The 27,632-nt window shown below is 42.9% G+C and overlaps 2 protein-coding genes across 2 annotated transcripts in view; one reads left to right on the forward strand and one right to left on the reverse strand.

Annotated features, from left to right (window-relative positions):
- Nucleotides 1–27,632, forward strand: part of SWT1 (SWT1 RNA endoribonuclease homolog) — a 157,409-nt gene that overhangs the window by 70,313 nt on the left and 59,464 nt on the right. The window lies entirely within an intron of this gene.
- Nucleotides 70–19,671, reverse strand: IVNS1ABP (influenza virus NS1A binding protein). Its single transcript, XM_077823962.1, has 15 exons — nt 19,450–19,671; nt 13,087–13,335; nt 11,363–11,489; nt 10,875–11,044; nt 10,716–10,791; nt 9,795–9,968; nt 8,725–8,850; nt 7,173–7,280; nt 4,099–4,228; nt 3,333–3,557; nt 3,009–3,130; nt 2,016–2,142; nt 1,801–1,932; nt 1,447–1,620; nt 70–1,031 (listed from the first exon to the last, which is right to left on the reverse strand). Exons 3-15 carry the CDS (start codon nt 11,471–11,473, stop codon nt 778–780), a joined length of 1,929 nt encoding a protein of 642 aa, XP_077680088.1. The 5' UTR covers nt 11,474–11,489; nt 13,087–13,335; nt 19,450–19,671; the 3' UTR covers nt 70–777.

The following is a 27,632-nucleotide window of genomic DNA, read 5'->3' on the forward strand; positions in this document are numbered from 1 at the left end:
TGTACAGAAAGCACCTTCAACAGGTGTCAAAATATTGGGAGCTAAAATGATTTTTAAATAAAAATTCAGTTATGTTCAGAAACACCATTCAAATTTAATGATCAGTGTTGCATACTAAAGTACAATACTGTAGCAGAGGCAAAAGCTTAGATGCTCATGTACAGTGGTAAATTAAATATCCCACTCCATCTCTATGAACGCCAAGATTGTCTCTCTGCCTCAATAACTATCTGCCACTTTCACTTCAACAGGTAATATTCTGCTGAGTATATAAAAAGTTATAAAAAGACAATCATAAAAGGTTAAGTAGTGGCAGGCATGTCAACTTTAATAAAAAAAGCATTGTATATGTTAAATAAGGCTTCTTGTTACAGACTGTTCCAGTTACTGGGGTGTGGGGGAGCCTGAAAAACCAACTGTCTATAACCGAAAACCCTATTCTTCCTGCCCCAAACACACATTCTAAGGGAAAAAATGTGCAAATTGGCAAAACAAACACTGGGGGGGGAAGCTCTTGAAATGATATGCCCAATCAGTTCTTACTTTCTCTTGCAATATTATCAGTTTCCAAAATTTAAGTAACAAAATCCAAAAATACACAACACCCTTCATCTTTCCAAAAAAAGTATATACAGCACATTAATAGTATGCAATATGCAAAAGCTTTGTGTTGCTGTTGGCAACTTCTATACCCTCCCCTACCCTACTGACATGTACCTCTACTAAAACACAATTACATCACTAAGCCTGTTAGTTTGCCAGGGGCACTTAAAGTGGTTAAAATTTGTAAGTTTTTGTATATGGGCTCCATTCATTTGACTCTGGGTTGTAGATTTCAACTGTATTCAGGAATTCATTGCCATCAAATCCTCCAACTGCATAAATGGTGTTTGCCACAGCTGCAATACCAGCATTGCTTCTTGGAGTAGTCATGTTTCCCATCATCTTCCATTCATTTTTAGCAGGGTCATACATCTCCACACAACTGACAGCACGAGAACCATCAAAGCCTCCACCAACAAAGAGTTTTCCTATTTAAAAGGGAATGATAAAAGTTTAACCTCTTATGTTCCATAAGCCTCTACTTCATGAGCCTCTACTTGTGTACATTTGTGAAAAATAAATTATTAAACTAAGTCAACACGAAGGGAGGTTGAAATCTAGGAAAAGGGGTTTTGTGTACTCCCAATACCACCAAACTACTTGTGCTCTCTTGGTTACCAACACCCGTTTTCTGTACTTATTTCAGAATTACTTCCATAACAGTTTCCCATTAGTGTTCGAATGTTGTTTATCTAGATAATGGATGATGATGATTTCACTAGATACAACTTCCATTGTCTGAAGTCCTTTATAAAAATCAAGCCCAGGAAGCATGTGGAATGTCGTCGTGTCCCCCCCGCCCGCCAATCCTTTGCTTAACTGGCTGAAAGATTCGAAACTTACCATCATGAACAGCCACTCCAGCTCCACGCCTAGCCACATTCATAGGTGCAATCAGAGTCCAGGTGTCATTCTCTGAATTGTAACGCTCTACACTGTTCAGACAATTCCAGGACTCTGCTCCTCCAATTATATATAAATATCCACTTAGCTCACATACTGCAGACTGATGTCTACCTACAAATCAGAAGCCATCAGTTATATACAGACCCCAAAAAACCACAAACCCATCACTCCTAAGACTTTAGCAACACAGACTTGCTAGTGCATGGCAGCTACCTTTTTTATTAGAAATAAAATATGCACATAGACAGCAACATTAAAATTCTCCTTTTAAAAACAGCGCAACAAACTTACGAATGTTAAGTGGAGCACAGCTTGTCCAAGATTTTGTTATAGGATCAAACACATCACAATTTTTCAGTCCCTTCCGCCCATAAGGATCTGAGCCACCAACAACGTACAGCTTACCATTCAAAGCACATACTCCTGTTTGTATATAAATAAAAGTGATTATCATCTAATAAATTAGTAAGGAACTAAACAGCCACAGTCAACAAAACAGCCATTACCTGCATTGCAACGACTGGTTCTCAGTTCTGGAACAGGAGTCCAGTCATCTATTTCTGGATCATACATTTCCCCACAACTCAAGTCATCAGAGTGGCCATTTGACCCCCCTACAACATACAGCTGTCCCTAAGTGGAAGAAAAAACAACCACTGTTTCACATGTGAATTGAAATTAATTCTGTTCCATAGCAATTCATTGGTATTAATTACAATTACTCAACTGCTAGCAACAGAAATTGCAAGGGGAAGTCCCGATGTACAAGAACAATTAAGTTATCAGTTAAATATGATGTAGTTTACCGCGAACCTGTATGTTTCTTTTAAGGATTGACAAATCCAGCTTTTCAAGATACAACCCCAGAGATGTAACCAGATACCAAACAAGACTAGTGTATCAGCATTTATTACTGAAACTTAAGTTACATTTTAAGAAAAACGGTCTTTCTGCATTGTCAGGGATCTCTGCATCTGTAATTGAACAATATCTTTATCATTGCTGAACAACCTCCTCAAAGGCTGGAGCTACCAAGGAGGACACTGCAAATGAAGAAAAATGTGAATGCTTGACAGAACTATTTCCAGAAGTCTCTAGGGTCAGCTCTCCTCAGCACAGCATGTTCTAATGGACACAGATTAAACCCCTCTATTTAATTATTAGTCAAACCGAGAAAGTGTTTTCTTCACTAATTCCCATACAAGCAAATAAAATCCCTCCTGGCCAAACCTATAGAATTGGCTGCTTTTGAATACTGAAACACTAACTGTCCCACTTTGCAGATGGGGCATGAAATCATAATATCCTCTGCATAGCTGCAATATTTCTTTTTGAAACACTATCCTAGAAATTCTGAATACCTTTGAGTGGATTTGTGGACATTTCAGATCTAAATCTGTTTGTCCCATCCTTACTTTCTCTCACAAAATCCAAATAATCTACATGGGCATTTATACATCACAAGAAAATGCTTTTTTTTTTTTTTTATCTGCACATACCATTAGAACTGCCATCTGGAATCGGGCTCTTGGTGTTCTCATAGGTGCAATAAAAGTCCAACGGTCCTTTCGTGGATCATAGCACTCTACCGTGCGCAGACATTCCTCTCTGTTATAACCACCTAACAGTAAGCCACAAGAAATCACATGCAAGAAGTTTATTGGGAATCAAAGCAAGTCTTAAACATTGTTTACTAGCTTCATTAAAGTTAGCATAGAATCTATGAACCCTGTTCAGATCACTTTGTTATGGAAGGTACTGTATATTAGACATGGTTCAATCCATACAAGTTTGGGCTTTAATTATTTTAATGGTATTTTTACCTGCAGCTATTAGCTTGCCATTAAGTTCCGCTGTTCCCAACCCAGATCGAGCATACTGCATTGGAGACAGGGGCTTTTCTATAAGGTCATCTGGTTGAATCTCAAAACTCATGCTCTTCAGCAGTCGTGGAGTACTAGTTGGAGAGCTCTGAGGGCTGTTACGCCCATGAAGAAAAATCACACAGAACACACCATCCAAAACAGCAAGACACAGGTAGGTATTACCTGAAAAACAATTTTTAAAAACTTTTCTATATATTTAAAATAACTAGTGGCTTCCAAATATAAGCCTATACTTAACCCTAACAAGTCTGGAGATTCTAAAATATTAATACAGTTGAGATTTACAGACTCCAAATTCACTCCAGTTATACAGACGCACTGTATCAGACAACTCAATTAAGATTCTACCTAAAAAAACCCATAAATCAATCTGAAAACATTTTAGGCGGAAGTCTCCCCCCCCCCCCAGAGTAACTTCTGTTCATGGTTCACTCGTAAATAATGCAGTTGTCCACCTTCCTCACAATTCACCAAAATGTTCCATCCTTGGCCTCAAAATATCTGGGCTTTGATCTCAGCTGTGCTACAGACCTGAGTGACTGTGGGCAATTCACTTTATCTGCTTCTCTACCTGTAAAATGGGGACAATACTTCCCTATCCCATAGGGGTATTGAAGGAAATTCATTAATGTATGGAAGGTGCTCAGATGCTATGATTATGTGCAACAGGGAAAACCCTAAACAAAAAAGTGTAGACACTTACTTGAAGTCTTTTCGGAGGCAACAATTTTCCATTCATGTTTAGGACTCTGTACAGTAGCATTTGGAGAAGAAAAGCTTCCAGAGGAACTGCTACTTATCTGCTTGTGATCGTTCTCACGTGGTTGCTTTTTCTGCAAAATCAAAAGGCAGCTACAGAACCCTAGCCAGAGACCACACCTTGATCTACCTTTACTTCTCTAAACTAATCCACACAACTGAGGAAAATGCTTGATCGTTTCCACCTCTGCAAAGCATCATTTATAGCACACCTAAATTTTAAATAGAATTGCTTACATAATTAAAACACCTAAGTCGATTTACTCCCACCTTAGTATTTATTTCATCTCATACCACTACCTGAGCCTCTATCACAGACTCAGCCTTAGAAATCATATGCCTCTGAACTCCTTTTTAGAAGTCAAGCATGCACTTTCACTAGACAAAGCGTTTTCACACTTCCTGTATCTTCCAGATTAAAAAACAAAAAACCCCCAAACAAACCCACATTCTTTGCCAGGCTTAATAAAATGGAAGTATGCATTTTCAAACACTCTCAGAATTTGGGCTAAGCCTACAATGCCCATTTCTGATTGGTTTTTAATAGATTCCTATTCCTCAGATTAGAGGCCCTTTCACACAGTACAGTCAACCTGTGGAACCCATTGCCTGGGGATGTTGCGATGACCAAAACTATAATGGGGTTCAAAAAAGAATTAGATAAGATAATGGAGGACAGGTTCATCAATGGTTAGTAGCCAAGATGGTCAGGGACACAGGCCTATGCTCTGGATGGCCTTAAGGCACCGGCTGCTAGATGCTGGGACTGGACGACAGGGATGGATCACTCAATAACTGGCTTGTTCTATTCATTCCTTCTGAAGCATCTGGCATTGGCCACTGTTGGAAGACAGGATACTGGACCAGGTGGACCATAGGTCTGACCCAATATGGCTATTCTTGTGTTTTCATCTAAAATAAGTGTTTGTGATTTGGCTTCCAGTTGTCTTTATGATCCTGTTTAGTGATTTCTCTGATCTTACTTTTCTTATGCTAATACTTTGCAAGGAAGGGTTATTTTCTTGAGTCTCATCCCGAGTATAGTTTATTCAGTATTTCACTTTATAAGCTATTTATTTTTCAGACTTAACAGATATGGAGGAAAAAAACTTATGTCAGATCACATCACTGACAATGTTTGAAGTAGAAGCCAGGTAAAGAGCAAAAGTCCAACATTTATCAAATTCTATTAATTCAGTGTAACAATGTTCTAAAACCCCACAGGTGAAACTTACACCTGTGTGGACCCTTGAACTGTATGGTTTTTCATATTAAGAAAAGGTAGCCAGATTTGTAAAATACTAGCTCCCAATCTAAGATTATCCATAAGCTTTTCCACCAAGAATTTCCCATACTCTGCACTGAACCATATATATATCACATGGCAAGGCTCTGTCATCTGCCAACATTCTTTTACTTTACATTGTAACAGATCAACTACCCAACAAGTTATATGTTTCTGAGGAGACCAAACAATGTATTTGTTTTTGTATCTCAACTAAAACGGGTCTGGTCTTCTTTCGCACCTCCCCATTATGGTGAAACTCAAGTATTAAATCCCACCAAGGCATTTTTTACAGCTTTTTGTATACATGGATGTCCCTTAAATTATTTGAAAAAAGGATATTTAAAGATTGAATTAAATCCTCCATGATAGTGTATCTAAAAAAAATTATTGCTGTACACAATTTAAACATATTTGCCCTAATTTCTGCAAATATGAAAAAAAAAAAATCAGAGTTAAGTTTACTTTGGTCCTTGGCTTCCAAGTATGAGAACTGCCAATAAATATTTGATCTACTGAGTCGGAACAAAATTAATCCAATAGAATCATTAAATACCACTGAGGCAAACGGGGTTTATTTACTCAACTCTTCTCTTTACAGATTTTCATTTTTAAAATCCATGCTCTATGCAACCATAAATGTATTTTTAAAGTTTACTAAAAAAAACTTTACCAAAACCAGATTGCTTCTGTCTGCAATTCTCATTCCTATGACTTCAGAAATCAAAGTAAAATTGCATTTAAACTCAATATATGAGAACTAGAGGCAATTCAAATTTGGACACAGTAACTCTTATTTGGGTCTATCAGCCCATCCATTTCTTTTTAAGTTCCTTTCTTGAACTAGTTAAAAAGTTTGGCGGGTGAGAAGATAGAAGTGGGAAGATTCATGAACTTGGCATTTATAAAATCAAGGACTAACCACAATAGCTGAAGACAAATGAACATGCTTTCCTGCGCAACTCTTCCAATATACCTCTGCTCTGGCTTTCAACCTCTAACTATTCCATACTTCTGCTTCTTGCTCAAACTAATAATTGTGCAAAGTTGTCTATTTTTTCAAGGATGTGAACAAATAAGAACTAAGATTAAATCACCAAATTCAATTTAACTTGTGACTTATGCCTGAATTTAAACACAGATGAAAGTTGAATATCTATTACATCACTCTTCTGGCCCTACAATCAAAAGAATTTACTGCCTCCTTTGCAAGTCCATGCTTACACATTGTTAGATTTTGCGCAGAGAAATTTCTCTAGAATTCCTTTAATGCCTGGCTCCTCTTGCATTCAGTCTGCACCCTCTTGTTTTTAGCCAATTACCTTTTTCAGTCATGGCATCCACATCTTCTAATCCATATGAACTGTGTAAACTAGACACTCCCACACCCTTCTCAAGCTATTAATATTAAATTTGATTTTTCTAATATTTCTATTATAGCATCTCTTGTACTTGCCTCCCTCTTCTGTATCTTTTCAGTTCTTTGATAATCTGGGTTTTGTTTTTAAAAACACACATTTAGCACTGAAATTAGTACGGTTAACAACAAGATGAAGCAAGTGAACCGCCAATACCAACACAGAAGCTGTTTCTGCAAAATGTTTTCCCATCTGCATTAATCATCGAGATACTGCTTCTTCCCTTTACTATAGTACACAAGATTTTAGGTGTGCTATAAATTGCTCTAACCAAATTTGTACCTGATGAAACCTCAGACCATGTGCACTTTGTACCTGCACAAACTGAATGTGGTCATCATCACTGCCATACACCTCAGCCTGTCCATCTAGTAGATTTCCATCAAGCAGCTTGTGATCAGCTGAGTAGTACAACGTTTGAACCTGCAAAACAGGAACAGAATACCCATGTGGCTGCTGTCTCCATAGCTACTTAACAACAGGCAGATTTACACAAACTCCAGAAGGTCCTCTCCAGCACAGCTCGTCATGTCATCTCATCTTAATCTAGTAGAATGGCAAAATTAAAAGGAAGCAGACGTCATGGTGAAAGTCTTCAAATATCGGCTGAACGATCCTTGATTTATCAGCTTGAAAGAAATCTTCATTTTTCAAGGACTTCTATTATTTACCAGTACAGTAACTAATATATATCACAAGTACAATGTACATTATCTTTCAGAATAAATTATACAAATCCACAATCTCATGCAAGCATTCGTTATTCCCTGCAAACAAGTTTTCTGAATTGCAAACACAATGCTTTCTGTGGCCCCCCCCCCAAAAAAGGAGGGGGGGGGGCATGTGAAGCCAAAGATTGGATTCTAAAAAGGAAAGTAAGGAATTGGAAGAGGGGATCAAAAATGTAAGTTCTGGAGAAAATGTTGCCCATGATTTGTTACCAAATGCAATACATTAATCAAGGACACTTGAGTTGCAAATGGGAAAATCAGAGCATTTTAAAAAATAACTATTGAAAGGGGAAACATACATGTGAGAATATATTTGACAGTATAAACATGTACTTTTGCCTATACAAAAGTATTCTGATTATCTACCTTGCCTGGAATAACAAACTGGAAAGATTTTATGATGAGCAACAGGTTTTGTGAACTTCATTTTTCCAAGCAAGTTAAAAATTTAGAATTCTGCTACGATTTCCATCAAATGCAGATATTAAAAAAATTGCCCACAGTGTAACTGTTCTAGTGGTATTCATGAGTAAAGCCATTAAACAACACACAAAACATTAAAAATAAGATATCCTGTAAAGGAGTAAGTAAACACCATTAAATCATCATCATCGTTCTCTGCCCACAGCGGATTTTCTTAGGAGAACTGGGGCAGGACTGCTGCTTCATTACGTGTCAATACACTTGAGGTTTCTTCTTGGTTCTTCAGCCTTGGTATCCTAGTTTTGTTAATAAACCTATGGGGAGATAAATCAATGGGGAGGAACAACCATTAGAAGCTTTTACCTACTTCTCACTAACAAGCAAAAAAACCTGTGGAAGAAAACATTTAAGAATCTACAGCAAGTTTCAGTACCACCTCCCCATTTCCAAAGCAAAGTTAAATGCACTTTGAAGTTGTTAAACAGCACACAGTGAGAAAACAAAAACAAAAAAGGAAAGCAGAAGACCAGACTGAACAGTTCATTCAGCTCACCTGGACACCCCCCCCGTTTCTCAGCTTATGGGTACCTATAGTAAAATTTAAATTCTTTAGGGTCATGGTTAAAAAAATAAAAGAAAAAAGGGATCATCCTTCATGTCACAGAAGTTTAATTTTTTTAAAACTATTTAATCCCATTTTCTTAAAGACTAACCTCTTCCATTAGATCTTCCAGACTGTCTCCATTTTCCCAGATGCTGCGCTGCACCCAGTTGATTACCTTTGTGTATAATTTGCCATTGCTAGGCAAGCCAACATTGTCTTCAAGCATTACTTCAAGCTTGAGTTAAAAATAAGAGTAGTTAGTGTCCATCTTACACTACTGCATACAAGTTATAAGTTTACAGCATGTCAGTATTTTACTGAAGTTAATTATTCCTAAAGAAATTAAAACAGGACAGAATTTTCTAGCTCTGCATACTGAAAATGAATGCATATACTACTCTTTACCATTCCACCAATGGTCAGCCCCTGGCTGTTTTCCTACACCCTGGCAACAGAAATGATAATTTTGCATCCTTTAATTTTGACTTTAGATATTAAGTCTTCTCAGAATAGAAGACCGCATGTAACATGCACAACCAAGTGTCATGGCACCAATGAATGTAATCTAATGAAAACTTCTAACAGAAAAATGTTATATAAAATGCTAGCATACGGTGTTAATTTGAAAAGTACTCTGCAAACTCAGCATGTGTGAAAAGAAAAGGAGTACTTGTGGCACCTTAGAGACTAACTAATTTATTTGAGCATGAGCTTTCGTCACATCGGATGAAGTGAGCTGTAGCTCACGAAAGCTCATGCTCAAATAAATTAGTTAGTCTCTAAGGTGCCACAAGTACTCCTTTTCTTTTTGCGAATACAGACTAACACGCCTGTTACTCTGAAGCATGTGTGAAATGTTTCCACCATTGAAAAAGGAACCAGCGATTTTTACTGTTTACCTTACTATGGCTATTAGCCAGTATGTGCAGTGGCAGTGTCCCTAGCCTGTTTCCCAGAAGTGGGAATGAGCAACAGTGAATGGATCATTTGATGATCACCTGTTCTGTTCATTCCCTCTGGGGCATCTGGCATTGGCCACTATCAAATGACAGGATACTGGGCTAGATGGACCTTTGGTCTGACCCAGTATGGCCGTTCTTATGTTCTATCCCTCATACCTTAACTACCTAGGTTTATTTTGTTACAAGATTAAAGAAACAGCTTTAAATTGCTACTAACCTTTAACCGTGGAAGCTTGAGAAATTCCTCCTGTTCTGAAATCTGCAACAAATGTTCCTGAATGTAACCATCAATCTTGTTCAACAAACGTGAGTCTCCCATACAACTTGCGAAGTTCCGGTAAGAGATGCAGCTCTGAACGTCCATCTTAGAGAGCAAGTAATCACCACAAACCTTTAAAAAAAATTGAGTAATATCCCAAATTTACTAGTAGCATATTACACTTTTATACATACATTTCTTTTTCAACATATGGCAAACACTTAATATGAAAGATACCATAGAAAGGGAGCACAGTATAGTTATGATACAGATTTTCTGGTCAACTCTTTCAGAAAGGCAACATTTCAATCTCTAGTGGTTTTGTTAAATAAAATCTACCTAAGTACTTATGGCCTCCACATTATATTATCTAAGCACCTATCAAGGTTCATATTGTTTATTCTTAAATGAATTTGTAGCCTGTCTCCCCTATCGAATGTGTTGTTTACAAACAGACTGCCAACAACCAGGAATTTGAGAGTCAATGGGGATTATTCATATTCATATATGAGTTACAGTTTTTCAGCCCAAACTATGCCTTCTCTGCGAGCTCAGTGCCTTCAGTGGGCTTGCACGGATGTAACTGACTGGAATTAAGTCAACAGTTCTAGTGATAAAACACCAGTACAAAATCCGTTTCTGTTATCTTGGCTCGACAGCGTTAACAGGTGTGGAAGTCGTAAGCACCTTTCTGTCACTAAAAGTCAGTACATATGATTTTGAGTACACAAAGAACAGATTGCCTGAGCGACAAGTAGTCATTTTAATCACTTTTCCACAGTATAATCTCACTTGAGTGTCCAGTTCACTTTAAATATAGTGTTTTCTCTGCCACTCAAAGGTTAATAATGGGACTGCTGTAGTAGCTGCAAATTATACCTGCTTGACTCTCTCCATCTTCAGCTTCTTTGCTGCAGAGTATACATCTTTTACTAGCTCTTTATCAGCTTTCAACCTATTAAAGAAATTTAGGTGTTATTCTAAAATAAATAATATTAATATTTATCTCTTATTACTTATTAGCAAAGTAATACTCACTGAGCGGTGTAGGCATAATTTAATAAGACTTCAACGGCTTGTGGATTGAGATCATCAAATTTAACATGAGAAACTCCATGAGAATCACTATCACTGTTGAAGATTTCAAACAGGTAGGGACTGCAGCAAGCTAGGACTGCTCTATGTGCCAACATCTCATGTCCACATACCTTTATTTTAAAAACATACATGAGAGGACAGTAAAAAATTAAGAATGTACATTACAAAAATGCAAAGTATTATGCAGTCTTGTTCGTAACTATATATTAGAAAAATTATTTTATCAATATACTTTTTTTTCAATTTGCACCAGATGAATTAAACGGCTACATTTTCAACTATCAATATATGGTTTTTAACTATATTTCTCTGAATTTATATCCCATGGAAAATCAGATTCTAAAGTCTTAAGAGTCACAGAATCAATGTATACAGACAACAAAGAGCACTGTTTAAATGTTGCACCCAGATGACACTTTGTAACCTACCTGAAGCCGAACATCACAGAACTGACCACTTTTACGCAACGCATTTAATTTGGCAACAGATGACTCTATGAAGTTTTCATCTTCAAACATCAAATACCCATTAGGAATCATTTTGCTGTTGATTTGGCTGTCCAAAAAAAAAAAAAAAAGTAAGCGTCTTTCAATTGTAAAGTTTACATACACAGCACCAAAGTGTATAAACTATTTCCTTATTACCAGCTCCTTCTTTCAAAATATATAGACGCTTTGTTTGATGTCAATAAAATAAAGAGCAGTGACCCATTTAAAACTAGACTGGACAAAATGCATTGGCAGGGGGAGGATAACAGCTCTTTTCCATCTCTAATTTCTATGATTCTAAGATTCGTGCTGTATGTTCATCTGAACTAATTTCCCCTGGTTCTCTGGACTCCATGCCATGCATGGTTCATTAGGTCTGCACAATATAACCATTTCAGAGGTCAAAGAAAGCAAATTCATAGTTGAAAAGTGCCAGGACTTCAACCTTCTGTTTAAACTACTCTTAAGGCCTACTTTATATACAGTTTTCAACTGTACAAAAAATCTTTAAAAAGTTTAGCTTTATGTAATAACATTAGAATGAAACATCCTGAACAATTAGCAAACATATATTTAAAGGATCACTATCAAGTTAGAAGTCTTTTCTACCTGCAGTTTTACCTATTTATAAATAATGCCTATGGTCTGATCTACATAGCACCACAGTGCAAACTAGAGGAGAGTGAATTAATTTGTAGAGCTGTCTAACTGCCCTGTGTGGACTCTTCTGATATAAATGAAAAGGCACCCAGTGCACATTAATCTAGTCATATTAACGCACAGCAGGTAACTTTTAGTTTGAGGCAGCAGGGTCTACACAGGCAGTTAATAATGCTCTACAGTTCATACTCCTGTAGTTTGCACTGTAGCATCATGTAGCTAAACCCTAAAATTATTATAACAGGAGAAATTATTTTTTCAAAGTTTACTTTGTGCATTTGACAGCAATTTATGAGTAGTCAGTTTCCCTGGACTCAGTCAAATCAGTCACTTCTGTTTGTGTGGGTCATTCACATAGTTATAGGTGAAACAGAAAAGTGTGATTGCAAGAATTTCAAAAAAGGACAGGGAAACTCAGAGGCAGAATAGTACTTGAAGTGACAACTTATTTGATGAGTTTGACTAGACTTCAGATTTAAAGAAGCCTGTAGGATTGACAAAGAAAATGAGGATGTAACTTCAGAAGTGCCTAATGAAGATGTTAGACATGCGTTTGAAAATCCCACGCTATAAAGTTAGCCAAACAACTTTTCAGAAAAGAACATGAAGTATGCTATTTCTAATTTATTATTACAAAACAATTTGCATTTTTAGTTTGCAATTAAAGGCATGTAATTAGCATAAGATTTAATTTTTTTAATATTTTAAGGTCAGACTGGAAACTAGAGTAAAGATTAGTACTAAGAAAGATAAACCTTATGAAAAAAAACCCTGTAAATCACAGATGTAAATCCAATTACTTCAATCGTTTACTAGAGTAAATTACCACAAATAAACATACTAATTATAAGTTTCACTTAATTACAAGCTTCTTCTTTTGCATGCACTTTCATTTATAGTCAAATTCTATGTTATGTCTGCCTATTACAGTAACAGAACAAAAATTTGCTAACTACAATTATATGTTTTATCTTATACACATTTAATTAACAGCATTAACTCACCTGCTAAATATAATGCTGTAAATTTATAACTGGGAAACCTTAAATAATCCAATAGTAATGGCGTGTTAAATCAGAGCACGTCACTTTAATATCTTCTTATATGAAGACAATTTGCTGAAGTGCAGGCAGACGGGTTGTGTCCTGTGAGCTGCAATGACTATTCCAAAACTAGCAGGCTTGCAAATGATGTAATCAAGTCCTTAAGAGCTATAGACATGAATTTCTTCTGTGATAATCATGCATCATAATCTGCAACAACCAAACAAAAGTTAATAATTAAATATAAAACAAAATAATTTCAGTACTTTATGTTTCAGATTAAGCAATTAATATCCCTTTCAAATCCAGGGCTAGAATGTTTAACTGTACAGTTAACTTCTCTCTATATAATCTATCCTCACAAATTTTGTTCCAAGTACTCTCACACATTTTTTAATGGCGACCTCAATACATTCTCAGCTGGCAAAAAGTAATGGTCATAGAGTTTAAGGTCAAAAGGGACCACTAGAGCATTTCCTCTGACTTCCTGGCCACCACACGGAGCACCCACACACTAATTCCAACAACCAAAATTAGACCAAAGCATTACAGCCCACAGGAGAGTAACAATTATGTGCCACAAGATGAATGAGGTACTATCTTCTATTGGACCAACTTCTGTTGGAGAGATACATGTTTCGAGCCTCGTGTCTCTAATATCCTGGGACTGACACAGCTACAACTACACTGCAAACAATTATGTGCCACAGGAAGAGAACAGGATGGACCCAGGTTCACCAGCGTCCAAAGTGCCCACAATGGAAGGGAAATGATTAAGTGAGATATACCCACGAGATAATGCTGGCAAGTGACCATACACACATGCTGCAGAGGAAGAAACACCCCCAATTCCCCACCCCCAAGGTCACTGCCAATTCCCCACCCCCAAGGTCACTGTTTTCTGATCAGGGGGAAAATTCCCTCCCTACACCATGATAGGAATCAGTGACCCTTTGATCATGCAAGAAAACCAGTCAGCCAAGCATCAGAGGAGGAATGCTTGGTGCTAACTCAGAGCCCTGGCCCTCCCTATCTAATGTCCCAACTTCAGCTGTGGCCATCCCCGATGCTTCAGAGGAAGATTTAAAAACAACAACTCCTCCTCCTACACTTGGGGAAGGGAAAATACCTTCCTGACCCCTGCAGGCAGCTAGCTAAACCTTGAAGCATGAGCTTTTAGAAACATAAAATGTAAACCTGAAGTGAGCCCCAGCTGTTGAGCCCTAGCCGTTACCATCACAAGCAACCCCATCATACAATTACACTCAAATTTGTCCAGCTCTCTCTCAAAACTAATTCAGTTGTTTGCGCCAAGATTCCTATTAGAAGACTGTTCCAGAACTTCATTCCACTTTCTGACAGTGACAGAAATGCTGCATAATCAACTACAAAATGTCCCTTTAAGCTATATAGTTAAATAAAAAACATAACTCTTTATTTAGAATCCTTTAACAATGAAACTGAAATTTAACAAATACAAGAGTAAATGTCTAAATTTGCAAGTCAACATTTCTCATATACATTGTATCATTTAGAAAGATAGACTTTTGAATTTCCACAACCAAAAAAGTTCATTTTAATTTAATATTTAAAATCAGACTTAAAGAAACACTCGACTGCTTTAAAAATATTATACTGAAATTATTTTGATACTGTTCTTAAAACAGTTTAAATAATTATATTTGTTGGGCATAGAAAGGAATTTGGAGAACTAGATGTCTGAATAGATTCATAGATATTAAGGTCAGAAGGGACCATTATGATCATCTAGTCTGACCTCCTGCACAAGGCAGGCCACAGAATCTCACCCCCCCCCACTCCTGCGAGATAGATAAGTAATCTTCAGTAATAAAATATAGTGTTATGCTTCTAGGTCTGTGGTTCAAATCTTGCCAAATTCTATAGTAACTGGTGTCTTACGTGAAAGAAATTTGAGTCTTAATGCAGTTTCTACTGAAAAGGAGTTCACTACATATAAACCACCATCATAAATGACATTAGTTTTAGAGGTGCCATAGACTGAATGGGTGAAGAGACATTACTTATTTTGTCCTGTAGAAAAGTAACGAGATACACCAACACGGTAATATGAATAAACCTGGATTGCATTTGCCTGTTGGGTTTTTTTTAATTTTATTTTATTTCTGGAATAAACTCTTCCAATCTTCACTGCTGTCAATCAGCTCTTTCCCTGAACGCTACATTCCCTTAATATTGTGGGAAAAGCAAAAGAACATTGTTTTTTTGTGCCAGGCCCACATACTTGTGTTTGTAGGATTAAGACTCTAAATTTTAAAATTTGATAAAATCCTGTAGCAAAAATTTGATTTTATGATCAAATAAAAAGGAACTTAATTAACCCAATAAACCTTTTTAGTTGCAGCAGGCTTTCTTGCTTTTCATGTTCTATTTTGCAAGAAATTTAGGTCACACTTATGTCTACTTGTAGTCCATTCATTATTTAGAAACCAGAATATAAAACCCAAAGTCTTCATGAATAGGTTTCCTTCCTGAGTTATCCTGAACTCTCTCACATTTTTTTATAATGATCAATAAATGTCACCTTTGTATGTCTGGATTTGTATCTGAGATAAAGATAGTTTAAAAAAGGGACTAAATGTATTTAAGATATATCAACACACTCTAGACCAGAGAGTATAGTCCTATGTATGCGGCGCAACTTACTGAAGAGAGAGATCTTGGAATGGTCATTAAGGACTACAATGTCTTCAAAAAAATGTAACAAGGAGGTGACATAACCACATAATCTTTAGTTGTAGTACCAAATGAAAAATGGGTCAGTGAATTTACTGTAACATATTTGTTAGCTGAAAATATATCTCAAATTTCTATTTAATATGTTTTAAATTTTGTTTCACCTTTTCTTTCCTGAAAGTTTTAATTCTTTCCCAGATTAGGTCATTATGTCTGCCTTCTTGATGCACTTGCTTTCAGCATGCTTCTTTTTTCCTCTTTCCACCCTCCACATTTACTCCTGGGGGAATTTTGCGCCACTACACATGTGCAGAACTTATGTCCCGCACCGATTTCTTTACTTCCCCACAGAAAAATGACTTTCTAAAGGAGAGGCAAAGGAAAGTTACAAGAGCGGTCATACGACCCTCCCCAGCAGTATGTTTTGGGAGCCCAGGGCAGCCTGCAGAAAGGTAAATCACTGTGGGGCAGGTGCGGGACTGGGGAAGACCTGGATGGTGGCTCCTACCCTGCGCCAGGCTCAGCTGCTAGTCCCGGCTGAGTTGAGGAGGACAGGATTTTCTCTTCCCATGCACACAACCAGACCGCTTCATACCCAGAGCCTCCTGCCAAGCCTCACCCCCGCACACCCAGAACCCCCCCGACGAGCCCCACTCCCCCTGCACCTGAAGCACCCCAACAAGCTACCTACCGTATCCCCATCCTACCAAGATCCCACCAGCTGCACCTGGATCCCCACTCCACTGAGCCCCACTCCCCCAGCATCTGGACCCCCCCACCAAGCTCTATCCTCCCCACACCACACCCCGCTGAGCCCCAACTACCTTCACCTGGACCCCCCTGCAGAGTCCCATTACCATTACACCCAGAATCCCTCAACAAGCCCCTATGCATCCAGATCCTCCCCACAGCTGAATCCCCCACCGACCCGCCCACACCCAGATTGCCCCACACAGAACTCTTTCAACTCACACCAGGATCCCCCCACACTAAGCCCCTCCAAACTTGGATCCTGCCTTGCTGAGCCTGCCTACCAATACCTAGTGCACCTAGCAAGAAGAGGCAGGGTCCTGGAGTGTTTCTGGGGCAGGCCTGGTCCTTGCACTGTGTCAGGGTTGGGTGCAGCCTCACCACGGGTCTGTGTCCCCCGGGGTGGGGTGGGAGCGAGAAGAGATGGAGCTGCACAGTGATCTCCCACCTCTGTGCAGCCAGTGGCATGTGCTCTCCAATGCCAGGCTGGAGCCTCCACATTTATTTGACAAATAAAATTCGCAGAATTTTAAAATACTCTGTGCAGAATTTTTAGTTTTTTGGCACAGAATGCCCTCAGGAGTACACATTAGATACCATGTCCTCTAAACCTCTTCTATATTTTCTGCCTCTCCTACTTCTCTCACACTTCTCTCTCTCTATTCCAATAATCACTCTCCCTTGACTTACCATACACCTACTCCCTCATTCATACTCACTCCCTTTTTTCACATGTAAAATTTCCCAGAACACTAATAAGCTGAACACTGGCCAGATAAAAAGCCAAGTCACACCCCCCCACTCAAGCTATTGGGAAAAGAAGCAGTCAAATTTGTCTTGCTTGCAGCAGCTCACCAATGCAATAATTTTCCATCGAGGATGCATATTGTGCTTCAAAATCTAAACTTATGACAGCTAATATAATCAACACAGTACTGTGTGTCTGGTGGCTTCATCTTTTGTAGCTCCCAGCTAGCAGGTGTCTGACATCTGAAGCCCACCCCCACTAGTAGCTACTGGAAAGAACAGTTTTCTCACACCACACTATCTCCCCCATCCACAAGCCCCCTGGCTACTGCAATTATTGAGGTGATGGTGTGTTTCCACATATCTACCATTCCACAGCCTATATTCAGGGTCCTCCATCCTAGTGAATAACTCCAGTGTTTGCCTCTGCCTCCACTCAGCTTTTCCACACAGCATCAAGTTACAATTGCCCTGTTTCTTTTAAGTTTGTATTGCTGCTAAGTGAAACTGACAAAACTGGTCAGTTTTCACTTTACTGCACTTTGGGAAAATTAGGAGAGGCAATTGAGACACTGGAACTTTGCAGACAATAGGTGAATATGCTTGTCTTTTCTCTAAAATTTCATTCTATTCCTACTAATGAGGTAACTCTGCTGATGATAGCAACTGCAGAAAGCAGGAATGCAGACTAGCCACTGTTGTTTTATCTGCATCATCTACCACTTCTCAGAGCACATACGGAGGACATGGAGATTAAGATACAGCAATGTATCCTCTCCACCAGCTTGGCAACCCCTTATAGGAAGTCAAAAAATATTTAAACACCTCCCTCATTTTTACAACAAACAAGTCAAAGTATCAAGCCTATATAATAAATTTGGGCATGTGTGTTTGCAGAGGTTGACAAAATACTTTACCCTCAAGGGAAAGTATGTGCAGGGAGTAGGGGAGCAAGCTTTCCTTTGCTTTACACTGTAATAAGATCTTCAATGTCTTATGAGCCTCTGGCCATGCCACCCTCCAGTAAGTCACTACCCACCAACTGACACACTGATTCACATTAGCCCTCTAGCCATGCTACCACCAGTAGAACTGAACTCTGGGAAATTTCAGACACAAGCCTAGTTTAGACAAGATTTCATGAAGACAGCACTGTTCATATTTTTAATATCATTGCAACCTTAAGTTGTTTTTTCAAATGCAAAACCTACGATTCTAGAGAAGTAATGGTACTCAACTTCTACTTCTTCCAGCAAGCCCTTCAGAAATGGGACAAAGGGATGAAAGAGTTGCAACAAGGCATCACATTTTAAACTGCTGAATTTTAGTTGTGTGAATCTTTTTATCCGAAACCAGAAGACAGCCCACGGCACCTAAATCACTAGCCCCCACCTCCACCCCACAAAAGAACTGTAGCCGTCTCCTTGTTCAACATGCATTATGCATCCAGCTCTGGATTGGCTAAAATGTCCACTCCCTTCGGAACAGCCGCCGTTCAATCCCATGGGCTTGGCAACAGGAGCCGGCAACGTGGAGACAGGAACAAAAGAAACATCGGGGAGGGAGACAATCCACGTCCCTCTGCCACACTGCAGACAGGGAGCGCAGAAGCGGTTGCGACACGACGTTCCCTGCAACCCCCACAGCTAGTGTGGCTTTAGGCGCATTGTTTCCTTTGTCAAGGAGAACTGGGGCAATGGGTCTGAGGATGGTGAGGAAGGCATCGCCCAGCCTCACAGTCACTATCCTTTCCTCCCCAAGAAACTGACCCCCTAGCACGCGAAAACCATGTGCCCGTCTCCCCGAGAGCGGCAGTGACCCGGGACTCCCCCAGGCGGGAGGCCGGCGGACGAGGCTCGCGCGCTAGGCCCCTGCTCCAGGCGGCGGCTTCCGCCATTCGCGCGCGCGCGCCACGCTACAGGTGAAGAAGGGCGCCAGCCCGGGCCAAGCTGTGCAGCCCGCGCTACGACACGCGGTGCTCCAACATGGCGCCGCGCGCGGCCCGGCCATCGGACTCACACAGCCTTACGCGGCCCGAGAGAAAGAATCCGCCAGCCCAGCCTCATTGCCCCCCGGGCCTCCTCCCTCGCCCCCGGCCCTGGAGCCAGGTACCTGGTGTCTTTCAGCGCAGACGACACCGTTCATATTGAGAGCTTCCAGGCTGTAGACGAAGTCGGTTCGGAGACGCAGACCCAGCCCAGTACGGAGGCGGCGGCGGGGATGTCCGCGGCGGCGAGAGGGATCGGGACGGGAGGCGACTCAGACCGGAGTGAGCGCGCGCACAGGCGGGGAAGGCGCTAAACTGCCGCCACCAGCCAGCTCCAGACCCTGCAACTGCCCCCGTCCGCGCGCGGCGCCGCCAATGTTCACAGAGACACTCCGCCCCCGGAAGCCGAGTAGGGTTTGGAATCATTCCGCCGAGAAACTAGTCCCGTCTGACAGCTCAGCGTTAAGATCTCCCCCTCCCTCGTGTTGCAAAGTAGGGCAGTGGAAGGTGATTGAGCTGAGGGGAAGGGAAGCTACCGCGCGCTGCTACTGTCGCCGCCCAGAACTGGTTTCCTCCTGCTGCGGGCGGCTGGGCTGCATTTGCTGCCCATACTTGTTGCGCCGCCGCCGTTGTGCTGCAACGGGACACCGTGCTTTAGAGCTACAGAGCCAAGTATAAGCGTTCGCAAACGTCCCAAAGGTAATGGCAATAACCTTCCTGCTGCATTGCAGAAAGAAGCCCACTGGGCCTAGAGCCACCACGACTATGCCCCATTGTGTAGTGTGCATAGGTGCTGGAACCGATGCTAAAGTGGTTTCCATCATATACAGGTTTTACAGTTTGATTCAAAGACTCTGAGCACCCCCACTGTAAGCACACCTGAGCACACCCAGCAGCACCCCTGGTTGATTGCTAGCTAAACGTTGAGGATTATTAGTAGGGAGACGTTGTAATTTAGCCCCTCTTCCTCCCCTCTCGCATCTTAGCTTCTCCTGTTGATATACCAGTAAAGTGTACACTGTATGTCACCTCTCTGCTGTATACGAGGCCTTTCTTATTGGAGTTCAATCCTTATGTCCTGGAAAGCAAACCAGAAAGTCAGTACTAGAGCTAGGATTAGGAAAATCTCACATCTATGAGCTTGAGGGTTATCAGAGCGATTCACCAACTAAATACCTGCTTACTGATCCTCTGAGGTGGAGGATGGTAGCCAGGTGGACAACTGGCACTTACAACAATAGTGTGTTGAAGGGAAAAGAGGTATCTAGAGTGAAAAATAATAATTATACTAAAATATTAAGTATTTCTCTATATTACTATAAAAGTGTATGGCAGTTTATTCCCAAATAAAAAAGTAAAGCATTGTCCGAATTCTGAAGAGTTTACTGTCCAAGGCCTGGATGCTGCAAGCGGTTCTATCCAGATGGATGTAAACACAGCCCTATTAGCTTCAGTGGGGTTCTGTGGACAGAGACACAAGGGGTTTATCTGCACAGATCTGATTGTAGTATCAGGGCAGATTTTAATAACCTGTATTTACACACACCTCAACTGCTAGAAGAAGGCTTCATCCTCGCTGATTGAACTAACCTCATTATCTCTAGCTCTGATTCTTGCTTGCATATTTATACCTGCCTCTGAAAATTTCCGCTACATGCATCCGACGAAGTGGGTATTCACCCACGAAAGCTCATGCTCCAATACGTCTGTTAGTCTATAAGGTGTCCCAGGACTCTTTGCTGTATTTACACAGTAGTGTCTATCATAAAACCCTACAATGCTCTGCAGTCTGTACAATTGGCTCCCTAATTCTCCAACCTATGCTTAAAGGTTGGCCAGGAAAAGGAAAAAAATATATGTATATCAGTAGAATTTCTGAGAATTGGTCTTTAGCTATGCATACAAATATAATGACAAACGTATTTTATGTCATCATCTTTTTAGATTCCTCATAAATTATAAGCCAGGCTGTCCGCTTAATGATGCGTGACACAGTTATGCTTCTGACACAAAGTGTTCGAGAAGCTGTGCATTATTAGATACTGTTTCACAATCTGAATATTTAAATTCAGTGGGGCTTCATGTGGGAGCAAGGGTCACCCTACATGGGTCAGTTTTCAGAATCAGGACATAAAGTTTGGTATTTGAGCTTAAAGACGTTGTCAAACATGTAAACTCTAAAAATTAGCTCCCCTTGTTAGTGGTCCCATCTGTTATTTTATTTTGATTGCAGCAGTGCTCAAAATATGTTAGGTACTATCCAAACACAGAGGAAGATAATCCCATCCTGGAACATCCATCTAAAAAGAATGAAGAGAGGGATAAAGAGATACAACATAAAGCAAAGGGCCTCACGCCACTTCTTTCTTTGAGGCCCCGCCCCCACACCATCCCTTCTCGCCAAGCCCTCACACTACTGCTTCCCCCAAGGCCTCACTCCTGTGCCACCTCTTCCCCCCAAAGATCCTGGCCCCTGCTTGCTCCTCTCCACTCCCTACCCACCTGTCACTCGCCTATGGCTGGTGCGGGGGAGCCATGGCCCCTTGGCTCTCACTGTTCTGACACCCCTGCTCCTGACATACCATCTTTTTGTTCCTTGTTTGTACAGTGTGTTCCTCATCCAGGACTGGGGCTCCTAGGTGCCACCACTACTCAAAAGAGAAATAAAAAAAAATATTAGGAGACAGAATCAAGACTCCTTGTTTCTTTTCCTGAATTTTGCCAGTAACTCACTGAATGCATCCTACCATTGTCTACGCTATATGTTTCCCTATGCTTTTCACTTTTGCTATAACTGGTACAACTCCACTGGAGATAGCAATTGTGGGAAATTTTAGGAACAAAAGACTAGGGTAGACTCAGGTGCATGCTTCAATTGTTCAGTCTGTACAATGGGGTTAATAAATACCTATCTGTCTAAAATGCTTTGAGATTTCCGGAAGAAAAGCATCATGTGGTTCTATACTGCAAAGTAACCAGCAACACATGATCAGGCCACACAAGAACAATGTTTTATTAAATTGGTGATTTATTATACTGAAAAAATTGTCTTGGTTAATCGGAGTGCAGTAGAGTTACTAACCCATAGTTATATGCTTATTTCTCAGTGTCCAGCCTGTACTCTTCTTCTGTTTCTCCATAATTGTACAGCAACCAAACCCCTGCTCTGTGATTGCTCCCTTCTTCAGAACATTGCATCTTTATGCCTACAGCAAACATGGGTGACTCAACTCCACACCCTGCACTTCTTAGCTTTTAAATTGCTAGCCACACCTCCTTGATCCCTCTGTTTCACTTCCCTTTCCTCTGTCAGCCACCTACTCTTTGCTTTCCTTTTGACTGAAGGCTCTCATTGAACATATTAATCAAATGTCTCCAGGGCAAACAAAAGAATAGGTAAGTGTGACAGGTTCGATCACAGAGACCCCCTTGAGGATGTCACCTGATGTGCTGGAATTACCTCTGAGCCCGTTTTCCATTGCCAGCTTGGGACTCCAAAACTCTGCCTCGCTGAGCCAGATATGCTAGTCTTCTGCAACACAGACTCAGGTCTGGTCAATGCCCCCAAAGTTGCAGACTTTAACCAATAACTGTTCAGCAAGTCACTTATCTCCAGCACCCAGACACCCTGCTCCCAATGGGATCCAAACCTCAAATAAATCCGTTTTACTCTGTATAAAGCTTATACAGAGTAAACTCATAAATTGTCTGCCCTCTATAACACTGATAGAGAGATGTGCACAGCTGTTTGCTCCCCCCCAGGTATTAATTACTTACTTTGGGTTAATTAATAAACAAAAGTGATTTTATTAAGTATAAAAAGTAAGATTTAAGTGGTTCCAAGTAATAACAGACAGAACAAAGTAAGGTACCATGCAAAATAAAATAAAACATGCAAGTCTAAGCCTAATACATTAAGAAACTGAATACAGGTAAATCTCACCCTCAGAGATGTTTCAGTAAGCTCATAGACTAGACTCCTTTCTAGTCTCGGCACAATCCTTTCGCCTGGTACAGTTCTTGTTAGTTCCAGCTCAGGTGGTAACTAGGGGATTTCTGATGACTGGCAGCCATCTTTGTTCTGTTCCACCCCCTCTTATATCTTTGGCACAAGGTGGGAATCCTTTGTCTCTCTCTGAGTTCCCAGCCTTCCTTCTAAATGGAAAAGCACCAGGTTTAAGATGGATTCCAGTATCATGTGACACGTAAAATGTAATAAGAAAAGCCAAAAAGGAGTTTGAAGAACAGCTAGCCAAAAACTCAAAAGATAATAACAAAATGTTTTTTAAGTACATCGGAAGCAGGAAGCCTGCTAAACAACCAGTGGGGCCCCTAGACGATCGAGATACAAAAAGGAGCACTGTGACAGGGTTGGGCCAGATGGCTATAGGAGAGTAATAGCCCCAGGCTAAGTAGGTCCCTTTTCCCTGGGTAAGGTAACAGGGAAGGTTTGTTTTGTTTTTTTTTGAAACAGAAAAGAATTTTATTATGTAACACTTGTAAAGAGTTACCAAAGAAAACAAAACAAACTATGCAACAAAACAACGCAAACAGAAGGTATAACACAGCAGCTTTCAGGAGGGAGAAGTGTTCAGGCTAGCCTGGGCCCAGAGCGGGGGGGCTTCCTCGACACTTGTGGTCTTCCACCCCCTCGAGTTACCTAGGGCCGCGCCCAGTGTCACCGATTATCTCTCTCCTGAGAGTGCCCAGCAAGATGGGCACGGCTGCGGGGTGGGCGGTTTGGGGGTGGGGGTGGTAGACACCCATGTATTATAGGACCCCTCCTAGATGACCGTAATGATGGTATCCACAGCGGCAACGGCTGGGGCTGGCGTCTCTCGCTCTTTCCCTCAATCAAAGGGTCAGACGGAGGGAACCGGATGGGGTCACCGAGCAGAGAACCCTGGACAGCGCCCACCGCTCCTCGAAGGCGTCAAGGGAGTCGGTGGACGCCGCCCAGAGGAACTCCGCCCGGATACATGAATGTACTGAGGATCGGAAAAAGGCCCCACAATCGCAGGACGCTTCATGGGCCAACCTCCCCTCTCTGGTTTTATAAATGGCTGTTTTAGCCAAGGCTAGGAGGAGGTTAACCAGGAGATCTCGCCATTTTGTGGGTCCACGGATGGGGAGTGTATAGATAAAAAGGTGAGGGGAGAAATGAAGCCAAAAGCGCAATAGAATATTTGTGAGGAGCCGGAAAAGGGGCTGCAATATGGCACACTCTAGATATACGTGTGCCCAGGGTTTCCCTCACATTACAAAAAGGGCAAGTATCCAGGATGGGGGTAAACCGTGTCAGAAACACGCCCGTGCTCACAGCTCCGTGAAGGAGCCGCCAACTGATGTCCCCGACGGGCCTTGGGACCAAGGTGGAATACTGGCTGGCCCACCGAGGTTGCTCACCCTCCAAAGGTGGCAGGAGGTCCCGCCACTTTGTATCGGGGCGGGACACCAGGGTGTGGGCATGAAGGGTGTGAAGCGTGAGTGTGTATAAATATTTCCGTGGTGCGGTTTGAAAACTGACCGGCTGCAGTTCATGCAGCCGGCTTGCAGTGAAAGGGTGAGGGGTTTGTTGGGATCGGCAGGGTAGGGGCCCAATGGAAAGGTCCGGCGGGCCTGGGGTAGAGGATGGGCGGGGTGCGCCCTTGCGCAAGGCTTGGTTGACATAAGCCCGAGCAGCGGGGGTCAAGGCGGCCTTCACCTCCTGAAGTACGCGCCGGGGGGTACGAGGGCTGGAGAGCCCCATGCGCCGAGCGAGCGTCAGGGGATCCAGCCAGTCTCTCCGGTCATAGTCCAGGAGGTCTCCGACCCTCGTGACTTCTGCCAGGACCAACCTCTGGCGCACCGAGCGGGACTCCACCACCTGCACACGGAGTTGGGGATTGTGTAGCAGGGGCTCCGTGAGGAGATCTGCTCCCACGGTGGCTGCCACGGACCTGATCGTTAGAAACAGTTTCCAGGTCCAGAGGAGGTCCTGGTAGAAGACCGGCAGCCCGGAGAGGTCTCGTGGAAAACCTCTCGGACAAAGATAAAAGAGCTGCCGGTCATATCGGAGCCCTTGGAAGCGGCGCAGGAAGGCGTGTGCCAATATGCTCCACGTCAAACTACCTGCACTATAAAGGAGCCTCTGCAGGGCCTGGAGGCGGAAAACGCGGACCTGAGCGTACAGACACTTCAGGCCCTGCCTTCCTTCCTTCAGGGGTAAATGAAGAACTCCAACAGGGGCCCAGTGCATTCCTGACCAGAAGAACTCTAGAATCAATCTCCGGAGGTGGGTCAGGAAACCCGGGGCCGGGGCCAGGGTGTTGAGCCGGTACCAGAGCGTGGACAGGACTAGTTGGTTAAGCACCACTGCTCTCCCTCGGAGGGAGAGACATCGGAGTAGCCTCGTCCACTTCCGGATCCGCTCTATCACCCCGCCCTCTAAATTTTGCCAGTTCTCCGGTGGGGAAGGGTGCGTGGCAGAAAGGTAAACGCCAAGATAGAGCAGTGGACCCGCACTCCACTGGATAGTCTGAAGCGCGGGTGGGAGGGAGCTCACCTGCCGCCAGTCCCCCACCGCCAAGCCAGAGCTCTTGACCCAGTTGACTCGGGTGGATGAGGCTGCCGAATAGATGGCCTGGCATGCCTCCACCCGTGCCAAGTCGCCCAGGTCCTGGACCACGAGGAGTACGTCATCGGCGTATGCCGACAGGACCAGCCGCAGCTCCGGCTCCCGCAGCACCAACCCTGTCATCCTCCTGCGGAGGAGACAGAGGAAAGGCTCTATTGCCAGAGTGTACAACTGGCCCGAGAGGGGGCACCCCTGCCGCACTCCTCGCCCGAAGCTGACTGGTTCAGTCAGGGTCCAGTTGAGCCTAACCAAACACTCTGCAGAGGCATACAGCACCCGGAGAAAACTCACAAACTGAGGTCCGAATCCAAACGCCTGCAGAGTGCTCAGGAGGTACCCATGGTCTACTCTATCGAACGCCTTCTCCTGATCAAGAGACAGGAGGGCGAACGACAGACCATCTCTCCGGCCGAGTTCCAAGAGGTCTCGGACTAGAAATAGGTTGTCAAAAATGCTGCGACCTGGGACAGTATAGGTCTGGTCTGGGTGGATCACGTCCGCCATCACGGACCCTAGCCGCAGCGAGATTGCTTTCGCTACGATTTTGTAATCCATGCTAAGGAGTGAGATGGGACGCCAGTTTCGTAGATCGCGGAGGTCCCCCTTCTTCGGCAGCAAGGCGAGCACCACTCGCCTGCACGACAGAGGGAGGACCCCGCTCTGCAAGGACTCAGCCCAGACGGTGACTAGGTCTGGGCCGAAGATGTCCCAGAACGCGCAGTAAAACTCCACGGTCAGCCCGTCCATGCCCGGAGATTTATTGGTGGGCATGCGACGGAGGGCTTCCGAGAACTCGACCAGGGTGAGAGGCAGCTCTAGTCGGTCTCGGTCGCCACGCTGACCGTGGGGAGTTCCTCCCAGAGCACCCCGCAAGCGCCAGGATCAGTCGGATCCGGGGAGAAAAGGCTTGTGTAGAAGTCACGGGCCCTCCTACACATTTTCTCCGGATCCGTGAGGGGGGTGCCGTCTTCCGCAAGAAGGCAGGTGACGTGTTTCTTGGCCCCCCTCGTTTTCTCCAGGGCATAGAAGAAGCGGGAGCTGCGGTCCATCTCCCGAAGGAGGCGGATGCGGGACCGAACGAAGGCACCTCGGGCCCGGTGGTCCTCAAGGGCCCGGAGCTCCTCCCGCTTCTCCCGGCATTCTCCGCAGAGGGATGGGTCCTTGGGGTTGGCGGCCAGGCGCCTCTCCATCTCTAAGACCTCCCGTTCCAACTGCTCTATCGCCGCATTTCGCCGTCGGCTGGTGCCCCGAGTGTAGTCACGGCAGAAGAGCTTGGTGCGCACCTTCCTGAGATCCCACCATCGCCGCACCGAGGGAAAGGCATGCCACTGCTCTCGCCAGGCCAGCCAAAACTCCCAGAAGGACATCACGAAGCTCTCGTCCTCCAACAGGCTGTTGTTAAAGTGCCAATATGCCGGCCCCGGTCTCTCTGCACGGAGGGAGACCGTTACGGTGACTAAATGATGATCGGAGAATGGGGCCGGCCGAATGGCGGAGGAGTGGGCCTGTGAAAGATGGAAACGGGATAAGTAAATACGGTCCAACCGAGAGTGGTGTGACCGATGGGCCTCCACCCGGACAAAGGTGAACGTGGAAGTGTCATCTGGGTGATGGTCACGCCAGATGTCCACTAGGGAGTGATGTTCAACTATCCCTTGGAGAATATTCGCGGCGGCCGGGCTCGGCTCGGCC

This window comes from Eretmochelys imbricata, chromosome 8 (genome assembly GCF_965152235.1).
Source record: "Eretmochelys imbricata isolate rEreImb1 chromosome 8, rEreImb1.hap1, whole genome shotgun sequence".
Classification (NCBI taxonomy): domain Eukaryota; kingdom Metazoa; phylum Chordata; order Testudines; family Cheloniidae; genus Eretmochelys; species Eretmochelys imbricata.

Excerpts from the sequence above, each read along its gene's own strand:
- IVNS1ABP (XM_077823962.1), bottom strand. The coding sequence starts at position 11,473 with ATGATTCCTAATGGGTATTTGATGTTTGAAGATGAAAACTTCATAGAG. Across the intron at positions 1,933-2,015 it reads AACCAGTCGTTGCAATGCAG|GAGTATGTGCTTTGAATGGT; the intron begins GTAATGGCTGTT and ends ATATACAAACAG. Across the intron at positions 1,032-1,446 it reads TGGAGTGGCTGTTCATGATG|GAAAACTCTTTGTTGGTGGA; the intron begins GTAAGTTTCGAA and ends CCTTTTAAATAG.